The sequence below is a fragment of the Molothrus ater genome, chromosome 8 (assembly GCF_012460135.2).
Source record: "Molothrus ater isolate BHLD 08-10-18 breed brown headed cowbird chromosome 8, BPBGC_Mater_1.1, whole genome shotgun sequence".
NCBI lineage: Eukaryota > Metazoa > Chordata > Aves > Passeriformes > Icteridae > Molothrus > Molothrus ater.
Window position 1 is genome coordinate 34,884,702 of NC_050485.2, and position 10,443 is coordinate 34,895,144.

Here is a 10,443-nt window from a genome sequence, read left to right on the forward strand (position 1 = left end):
TGTAACCCAGCGAAATAATTATTGAAGGGTACGACGCCTCCGTCTTTGTCAGAGTAATTGTACTTGGCCTGTCAGCTCTGCTTTTCTCCGGGAGGCAATCCCACTCTTACTGCTGGAGGCTTTTACGCCCAACCCGGCTTTGGGCAGCACGAGCAGAAAGTTTCTGCGGGCTGGCAGCGCGGCCGTGCGCGCAGCTTGCGCGGGGCCCACCCTGACCCGGGGGACTCTGCTGCCCGTGCCTCGGGGGCTGCAGAGTTCCCAAAAATAATGGATGTGAGCAGGCTGGCCTCGGCCGGCAGGGCAGAGCAGGCAGCGCTGCTCCAGCCCGGCACATTGGGGGAATGGTTTTAATTTCCATCGCTGGGATCTGATTTCCAGAACACTGGAAATTGTTCCCCATTCTCACCTTCCTCCCTATTCCCCCAAAAGATTTTTAACAAATAGTAATTACAAAAAAAAAAAAAAAAAATTAAAGTAGTGAAATGTCTCTCCGGAAAAAAAAAAAATTAAAATAATGAAAAAAGAAATAAAGTTGATTAAATCCCAAGCTCTGTGTCTATAATTGCTGTGGTGCAACGCTGATAACACGTAGTTATCATCGGAAAAGTTGACCAAGACAGGTTAAATAATTTAATAAGGAACTGCTTGTAATTATGTTATTTACAAGGTATGACAGAGGTTTGAGGAAGAAACAGAAGCTGATCTCAGGGAAATGGACGGGTTTGGGTGACCCCTGGAGCATGGAGTTTGAATTATGGAGATGGGGGGCTGAGAGGTGAATATGGACTAGAGGAGAACAAGATGACTTTTCACCTCAGCACATTTAACTTTTAAATCCAAATAAACGTCTCGCCTTACTGGATGGTCGCGGTATAAAAGAAAAAGGACTAATCCCGGCCAGTTTCTGAGTGTGGGGAAAGGGCTGCCCTTTCCTCACCGAGGAAAAATATCGCCAAAAAAAAAATAAAATAAAAAAAAAGTTACAGAGAGGGAAAAGTGCATTTTAAAATAAATCTGGGTAACTCGGTGGGATTTTTTTTTCCCCTTTCCTTTCTCCCTCGCTAAATTAATTATATCAAACATCTGTTCCCATGACGTTGTCCTCCATGCCACACACACCACTGAATGATCTCAACGCTGCCTCGAAAAGCAACAGCACACCGTTTTCTCTTTCCCAAATATCCTCCGGTAATGGGGATCTCAGGCAGCAGCTCCCTGATTTACCCGCTCCGCTCAATTAAAAGTAGCCGCGGTTTGCTCGCCCCCCGCCCTTCCCAGCACGGGCACAGCACAAACTTGCCAGGAAAGCGGAAACTTTCTCACCTGTTTGGTCATGGAGTCTATTAGCCGAACGTACAGGTCCTGCTCTGTCCTGACGCCTGCCGAGGCAAAGCACAGACAAAATTCCGATCAGGATTTCGGGAGCGAACCCCCCCCCAGTCCCACAAGGAAAGGATGAGGTCAGGCAATTAACCGCAGCGGGCAGGGATCGGCCCCGCGCCGGCTGCAGGGAAAAATTCAAAATTAAAAAAAAAAAACCCCAAAACAATACTGATAAAAATTAGTCAGGAATGGGCCGGTGAGGGAGCTGTGCTGAGCCCGGGGGCCGGGACCGAGCCAGGCCCCCCGGCTGCGGCCCCGGGGAACGCGCGGGACCCCGGGCGCGGGCGCGGAGCGGCCCCCGCGGGTTTTCCGCCCCCGAGGAAGCGGCTCCGCCGGGCCGGGGCTCCGCTCTGCGCACTCACCCCATCCCGAGAATCACCATCAATCCCCAAACTCAAAAAAAAAGGGCCTCAAAAGTGGCGCTGTGGCCGAGCAGCCATCGATCCCCTTTTTTACTTTCCACTTCAAGCCCAACCGGTTAATCATGTGAAGTACCATTGACTTATCGATCCTTTATGTTTTGTTTTCCTTATATGCCAAGGAAAGAGCCGTGTTTACACGCGTGTAATTTTAATCTCGAAATCTTTCTACCCTTTATCCCCCTGCTCCCCCCCAAAAAAGGCCTCGGCAGGAAAAATCAGACTTTTCTGCGGCACACGGACGCTCAAAAATGAGAGAACGACAACTTACCATTGCTATACAGTAACTGAAGTTTATAATGAATCCCATTGTTAGTTTTTTCATTGTTTGGCTCCTGCAAGTAACGATAAATAATTACATTTAGCATGAAAAATATCGCCCTCCTCCTGCTGCCCATTTTTCTCGTCCCTGAAGCGGCTCGGAATTAACAGTTTGCAGAAATTCAGCCCACGGTCACCTTTTTTTTTTTTTTTCTTTTTTTTTTTTTTTTTCTCCCGGTGTGGAGCGCTGATGATGTCATTAGCTCGGTGCAAATATGTCATGTTTTGCCGTTTTTCCCGGTGTTTCAAATAAGTCGGGGGCCGCGGCGCTAAGTTTGTAACCCCGGGGTTTATTCGGAGCGGCCGTGAGACCGGGGGGGAGCCGCACGTGGCGTGGGCGCCGCTGGAGTGCCGGGAGAGCTGCCGTGCTGGGAATGAGCTCCGCTCCACTCAATTACGCTTAAAAAATTGTAAAAAAAAAACCCCAAAAAACAAAAAAAAAAAATTGAGAAAACTGGCAGACTTACTTTCTCTTTCTCCACAAAGTCCACAAAAGCTGTTCTCTCAATCTCCACCGGCTGTCCCTGCCTGTCGTACAGAGCTAAGACGAAGTGGAAAAAATTGGATTTTCTGAGATTGGAAGGCGGCTGTTTCTCGAAATGTGCCCGAGCCAGCCCCACGCCGCTGCGGGAGAAAACAAGACAAGGCGTGGGTGAGAGCGGCGGGAAGGGGCGCGCAGGCTCCGCGGCCGCGGGGGGATGCGGGGGGATGCGGGGAGCGCGGAGCGGCGCGGAGCGGGGAGGCTGTAACTGATACGGGGCGGGCGGGGGGGGGGAGTTAAGGGGGGGGGGGATTTACGGCCGGGATGAGAAATACAGGAGGAGAAAACCGCCGGGAGAGGATTTGGCAGACGTACCTTTGGGCGGCCGTGTTAGCATCCACTACCCCAGCAGTATGCATCCATGAGCGGACGGGGTTCATCCCACTGCCCAGCGGTTCTTCTTTCATGGTCGTCCCACCTCTTGGTATATTTTCCTGAATCCCAAACATTAAAACAAATTTGGGCAAAACCAGCTCCTAACCAAAAGGGGTTAAAATTGAGGGAAATGTCAGATACGGGGTGGGTTGGTTGTTGCTTGATTTTCTCTCTCTCTCTCTCTCTCTCTCCTTGGCGACTGGAATATAAGAGATGACTTTACTCCCTGTGATCAGTAGGAGAAAAGCCCAGTTCAAGTCTTGCTTCCTTCTTCAATCTGTCCTGTATTGGCACGACATAAACAATTTACTGAGTACTTCTGTGCGGCGAGTTGGATGGCGTTCCAGTTTGGTGGTTAAAAAAAAAAAAAAAAAAAAAGAAAAAAAAAAAAAGAAGGAAAAAGTATAACTGCAGCCGGCGACACTGCGAGGTGGCTTTTTTTTTAAGGGGGGAGGGGGGGAAAAAAGAATAAATATTTTTGTTGTTGTTGTTTGCAGACGCGCTCAACGTGGTGTCATCCTAGTAAAAACCGGCTCGGCAAAAAAAAAAAAGCTTCAGGACACTGCTGAATCGACCACTTTCTGGCAAGGCTCTCCTGCTCCAAAAGACAAATAAACGGGGGGGAAAAAAAAAAAAAAAAATCCTGATTACCGCGGAGGTGTTGCCGGGCACACGGGAGAACGGGGCGCGGGCCCGTGGCGGCTCGCGGAATGGACGGAGGCGCGCAGAGCCCGGCCCTCCCTCCCCGAGGAGCGCGCCCCTTCCCCGGGAGCCGGGCCCCCGCCGCCGCGGGAGACGTGGCGTCATCCGTGACGTGGCCGAGGGGGCGTGGCCACGCCCATATATGGAACGCGGGGTCCGGCGGCGCGCCCGGCCCCGGCCCCGGCCCCCCCCCACCCACCCCACCGGCCACGGCGGTGACAGCGACAGCGACAGCGACAGCGACACGGGCCCGGCTCGGCCCCCGAGGGATGGCGGCCCCGCGCGGGGCTGACCCGCGTGGAGGGGTCGCGGCGGGGCTCGGGCCGGACAAAGCGGGGGATGCGGGTGCGCCCCCGCGCTATAAATGCGGAGCGGACACGGCCGGGGATACCTGTGCCTGACACTCGCTGTGCGCACGCAGAGCCAGCCCCGGCTCTAGGTCCGCCCTGGCCACCCGTGGTTGTGTATCTCCATAGAAATATAGATTTCCAGCTCTTGTTATGTATTTATATACATTTTTATATGTGTATATATATTTATGTATTGATATATATTGATTTTTTAATATATTGATTTTTAAATATATCGATATTCTTATATATACTGATATTCTTACATATACTGATATTCTTATATATACTGATATTCTTATATATACTGATATTCTTACATATACTGATATTTTATACATATTGATATATTTTTTATATATTTACATGTCGTCTATATATCTTCTCCTCAAGTGATGAGCCTTTTCCGCCCAGTGTGGGCTACGACTTCCTTGTACTATTTTTTTTTTTTAATAATCTCTTTTTTATTTTTTTGGTATTTATTTTTGTGAATTTCCCACGTCCCCGCGTTAATATCTCCCGAACTCGGGGAAAATCGGCGTTCATATCTGAATGAATGGGTGAAAATCGAAAGTCCGATTTGCGTTATCAGGATCCCCTTTCTCCAAGGGGTGAGGGAAAAGAGGGCAAAAAAAAAAAAAAAAAAGGATGTGTTAGAAAGCAATCTATTTTGCTGGTGTTGGGGGTTAATGACTATTGCCAAAGATAAGTGAATTATCAAAGCTGTTGCTCTACCCGATCTCAAAATCCATTACATTGCTGGCCGTCTAATTAAATACGTAAGTATAATAAAATCATATTTTATGACTATTTGAGGGTAATGAGATTAGTCTTTAGAAGCGATCGCCACATATTAAAGATGCCACTGTCTATAGAATGTTAATAACCTTAAATCAAAGTGTATGGAAACTATTCATGAGAAATTGAAAGAAAATTCCTGTATTCATAATCAGCCCGGAGCTTTTGAGGTACAGTAGAGCAGATTACAAACCCAAACACTTTTATCGCGCAGAGAGAGATACCAAAGTTCCCAAACAATGCCATGCTCGCGGTGGCATTTGGTGGCACGGACACGTTTGGGGACCTGGAGCGGGCGCCGGGGGCTGCGGGTGCCCCCAGCCCGCAAAAAGCTCCCTCCTAAAAATAAGGTAAAAAACGCCCAACGCCGCTATTATTGCAAGATTTTTCCTTAAATGAACAACGCCGAACTTGGTGCTTCCCCTCCGCTAACGAAAGCTTAAAATCATTTACAGTATCTTTAATTCAGATTACACGCGCCAAGGCGATTTAAATCTGATTACCAAATTAGAAGGTTTTAAAACAAATCCTTTTAAATCTGATACTGTTGACTAAGGAGGGGAGGAAAAAAAAAAGTTCCATAAGCCCATCACATAAGGTAACGATCCTGCCCCAGAAAGAAAGGGAGTTTTAAACCTTTTTGACAACAAATGCAGCTGCCCCACTATTTTGGACGATATTAAGCGAAAATGAATGCAAATCTGTGTTCAGAAGCCATCTGGCCAGGAATGGGGGAATCAGCTGCTCCTCACAACAGGCTCTGAGCCTGAATCTATTTCAGCTCATTTTCTAGATCATCTGGTCCTGCACCCAAAGCGTGGAAAATACGGTCTTTATCATTCACCAACTTTATCTTTTTTTTTTTTCCTTTTTTTTTTTTTTTTTTTTTGTGTCACTCTGGCTGCCTGGAGCTGCCGGCGGCCGGGAGCCCGCCCGGGCTCTGCTGCTGCTGCTGCTGCTGCTGCCCGCACCGCCCCGCACCGCTCGCAGGCCGGCATCCCGCGGGGCGCCCGCCCCCGGCAGCTCCTCGCGGCTCCGCCGGCCCGGCAGGGAGGGAAGGAGGGAGGGAAGCGGCGGCCGGGCCCCCTCCCCGGTCCCGGGGCCGGTGCGGGCAGCGGGAGCGCGGCCCCGCTCTCCGCGCACCTTGCGCCGGGCGGGCAGGGGGGTGTGCGCGGCTGCGGGGGGCGGCCCGAGCCCTGCCGGCTCCGCGGCCCTCCTCCTCCTCCTCCTTTTCCACCTCCTCCTCCTCCTCCTCCTCCTCCTCCTCCTCCGGCGCCAAGTCTCCCTTTTGTGTGAATTTACGGGGTGAGGCTTCAGTGATCCCCCCGCAAATTTGCATTTAAATAGCGACATCAAGCGATGCGCGTGCCACACACCAGCGGGCTCCCAGATGTCACGGCGGAGCCGCTCAGATGGCCGCAGCCCAGCTGTCCCCCGGCCCGGCCCCGCTCCGCGCCCCCCGCACCGCCCCGCAGCGCGTCCTCCTGCCCCGCACGGCGGCCGGACACGGAGCCCCGCGCTGTGCCGGCCTTAAAACCGATCCCCTGCTTCCCACCGCCCTGAGAGTATTCCCCGAAACTTTATTATTTTATTTATTCCCCCTCGGGACAATCCCCTCGGGACTATTATCTCAGTCATTTCGCTTTTTTTTTTTTTTCCTTATTATTATTTCTTGTTTATTTCTCATTTCACGGTTTAAATCACCCAAGTTGGAGAGCGTCATTTTGGTAATTTCGCTGTTTCCTCGGCCGCGGGCCGGCCCCGAGCCGCCCAGCTCCGCGCTTCCCACCGCACAAACTTTCCCAGCGGGAAGTTGAGCCGGGAGCGGGGAGCGGCGGCCCCGGCCCCGCTCTCGGGGGGCTCGGCCGGGTCCCCGCAGCTCGCCAAGCTCCATATTTCAATTTTTATTGTTGGAAGGCGCCTTCCTTACCAACGAGCTGGGTTACACCGGGCATAATTTATGCCCGGTGTAACCGAAGCAAATCTCTACAAACTCCCGTGCTGCAGGAGGGAGAAATTGGTCTTTTCGGGCAAATTGGTATTTTGGTGTGTTTTCAGGTACGGCAGCGCTTCGGCCGCCGCTTCAGGCCGTTCCTTGCCGGGCAGACGCTGCCTAACGCGGGGGCGCAGCGCCGCGGGGCCCGGCCCTTGCGCGGGGGGTCGCGCATCCTTGGCCCGGGCCAGAGGCCGAACGCGGCCCAGCAGCGGAGCGGGGCCGAGCCGGGCGGTGCCGCCGCTGCTTTGGGGCTCCCCGGCCCCGCCGCCAGCCCGGGCCCCCAGCGCCCCGCCAGGGCAGGGGGTGCGGGAAGGGCCGAGACCCCCGCGCCGCCCGGCCCTCGCCTTTCGGGACCGATTCACCCGCGCCGGGCTCGTTTCAGAGCTTGGCTCCGCATTCCTGAGCATCCCGGGCCCGCTGCACGGCGCTCGGGGCCGGCGCTGCGGTTCGGCCGCCCCGGGGGCGCAGCCGAGCCTGGGCACGGCCAGGGGGCCGAGAGGACCCAGGGCCACCAGGCACGGCCAGGGCCAGGGCCAGGGCCAGGGGCAGGGACAGGGACAGGGACAGGGACAGGGACAGGGACAGGGACAACCTCCCCGCGCCCTGCCCCGAGCCCGCGGAGCTGCTGCCCGCCCTGCGGAGCCTGCGCGGGGCGCGGAGCAGCTCGGCCCCCCGGCCATGCCCAGGCTCGGCTGCGCGGCCGCCCGGCGGGTCCGGCTCGGGGTCACGCAACTCCCTGAGGGTGCAGGGCTGTTTTACCCGAACTGGCTCTCGGCCCTGCCCTCCCCACGGCGCGCTCCCGCGGCTCTGCGCCCCGATGTTGTTACATCAAAATTAGTTATTAAAAAAAAAAAAAAAAAAAAGGAAAAAATAAAAGAAAAAAAAAAAAGGCTTAAACTTCCGCCGTGCCCGAGCGCCAGCCCTGTTAGCCGTGTGCCCAACGGGAGCTTTTCCCCGGTAAAAAGTCCCCGCGGGCGCTGCCCGGCTCCCGGCGGCCCGAGGGCGCGGCGCGGGCGCTGCCACCCCGGTCCCCGCGGGATGCGGGGCCGCGGCCCGGGGGTGCTGCGGGGCAGCCGCGGCTCTGCCCCCCGGGACCATCCCGGGAAGGGGCTCGGGGCGGCCGGAGCCGCGCGGGCGGAGCAGCGGCCGCCCCCGCGGAAGAGCGCGGGCGCGCAGCCGGGGCCGCGGGGAGCTGGCGGCCGGACAGGTCCCATCGTGCGGCGGAACAATATCAACTGACTCCAACTGAACAAACAAGGATCGATCAGATAATTTCAGATATTATAATTGGCTTTAATTAAACACACTTCGTTCTAATTAACTCTGAAATTTTAGCATGCTTTGGGACGTTGGTGTCTGATTTGATATTGTCAGTCCAGATGTCCTAATAAAATTCAATCCTCCACTCAAGACTTCAATATTCACTAAGAACAAAATGCAAATTAAATGTAAAACCTAAAGTATCGCCAAAGGTATAATCAAGAAAGGTGTCTCAAAACTTCTCACTTTTTATTACGCAGTAGTTAGAAAATGCAGATTACATCCTAACAAGACCTCGACTGAATAATAGAAACCTTAACTCTTTCGTGGTCAGGGCTCGCTCTGTCCTGCAGGGATCCGGGAACATCCTCCTCCAGCGCACGGGAAACACCCGCGGCGCGGGGCTCCCGCACGGAGCGGCCGCGGGGAACGGGCGCAGCCCCGCGCTACGGGCCGCTCTCCCCGCCGCACCGGCCGAGCAAAACTTGCCGCCGTCACGGGCACTTCAGTCCCCGAGGCGAGCGACGGCGGAGCCCCGGGCCGGGCGGGAGAGCGCAGCCCGCGCCCGCACGGCCGAGCTGCGGGAGAGCCCCGGGCGCGGCGGCGGCAGCGCCGCGCTCCGGGACAGGGCGGCCCGAGGGGGACCCGCACCGGGGCCAGGTCCCCGTCCCCTCGGGCCCGAGCTGCCCGGCCGTTTCCCCGCCAGCCGCAGCGCTCCTGTCCATAATTAAAGCCTGCGGAGCGGGGCGGCGGCGCGGGGAGCTGCGGGAGCCCGCCCGGTGCCTTCCCCGGTCAGCGGCCCCGGTGCGGGTCCCGGGGTGCCGCGCCGGGGGACCCCCGGGCCGGGCTCGGCGCCAGCCCAGCGCTCGCGGAGCTCCAAAAGCCGGGCTATTCCCACATTAAACATTTGTATGTTTTCCATGCTAATGGAGTCACTTAAAGCTGTTGCTAATTTAACTTTTTAAAAAGGCCGCAGCGTGGTGATTTGCATTTTCTTTAGGATATTGAAATGAAGGGAAAACTGCTGGGCGGTGAGGCTGCCCCGAGCGTAGCTGGGGGCCATGCCGGAATGAAAACAGGGAAAGAAAAGAAGAAAGAAGGAAACCGCCGCTTCTTCCCGACTGTTAATAAGCAATTTGTCCCGCCGCGATTTACATTGCAAAGACAAACGTGTCGGGGCGCCCGGCCCGGCCGGGGCCCCCCGGGCCGCTCCCCCGCTCCGCGCTGCCCCGACATCGCCCCCGCAAGCGCGCTCCGCATCCCGCCCGCCGCGCAAGTCCCGCGGCCGCGGGCGGCCGGAGGGAGATCGGGGCGCTCCCCGCGCCCCTCGGGCTGGAATTTCCAATGAATTTCCGAACGCCCCGGTCTGGGTAAACAACAAGTGCTGGGCTGGCCGTTTCCCTCGGCAGATCCCCTCTCGCCGCCGCCGCCAAGGCTCTGTAGCGTGGGGACCGTGTGCCATCTACAGGACACTGCGCGGGCGGCCGCGCTCCGCGCCCCCGGCCCCGCCGCCTCCCGCTCCCCCCGCGCATCCGCCAGCAACCATCGATTATTTCTTATTTCAACTTTTTAATTTTTTTTTTTTTAAACTCACACGAAAAGTTTGAGGTGATAAAGATTGCGGCGCTGCCCGCGATTTTTAAACTTAATTAAATTTTTTGGTTTTTTAGATGAAAAAATGTGAAATGTAAAGATAATGCGATTTGATTTGTTAGTCTAACTCCGCGATTTGAGAGTTGATGTCCCCAAAGACCGGGCTAGCTTTTTCCCTTTATTTATTTTTATTAAAACATCAATCTACTCTGGAGCTGGGTGAACTCAGTTTCACCTAGAGAACATAAAATTCTCCATACCAAGGAAATAAGCACCTTTCATAAATCAACAGTATTCCTGACAGATCGATCAATTTTTGGTTGTTAATCCGAAAGGAGGAGTTTTAATTGCTTTCTGCCTTTTAGCCCGGCCACCTCGGCGCGGCGGCTCCGGCAGCGCTCGGCTCTCCCCTCCGGCCCAAAAAAGCCCCGGAGACCCTTCCGCGCCGCGCAGGGCCGCGCAGCATCCCCCGCCGCGCAACCTGCGCGCAAGGGCCCGGGCCGCGCAAAGCCCCCTCGCGGCGGGACGGCCGCGGCCGTGCCGGGGCGCGCAGGCTGCGCGCGGCCCCGCGGGCGGCCCGTCCCGGGTAAGCTGCAGCTCCGCCGGGCGCGCCCCCCGCCCGCGCCCCTTCCCGCAGCCCCGCGCGCGGGCGGCCGCTTACCTTGCGCGGGTGTGGCGGGGCGCGCGGAGGGCAGCGCGCACGGC

General features: G+C 55.8%; 1 protein-coding gene across 2 annotated transcripts in view; it reads right to left on the minus strand.

Annotated features, from left to right (window-relative positions):
- The window catches only part of EBF3 (EBF transcription factor 3), a 119,657-nt gene extending 116,544 nt beyond the window's left edge, over positions 1–3,113 (minus strand). For both annotated transcript variants that reach the window (XM_036385936.2, XM_036385934.2), the window contains exons 1-4: positions 2,980–3,113; positions 2,591–2,747; positions 2,074–2,137; positions 1,324–1,379 (exon numbers count right to left, since the gene is read on the minus strand). In XM_036385936.2, coding sequence (XP_036241829.1) covers positions 1,324–1,379; positions 2,074–2,137; positions 2,591–2,747; positions 2,980–3,113 — 411 coding nt within the window. The remainder of the gene's footprint in view (positions 1–1,323; positions 1,380–2,073; positions 2,138–2,590; positions 2,748–2,979) is intronic.
- Between the last annotated feature and the right edge of the window lie 7,330 nt (positions 3,114–10,443).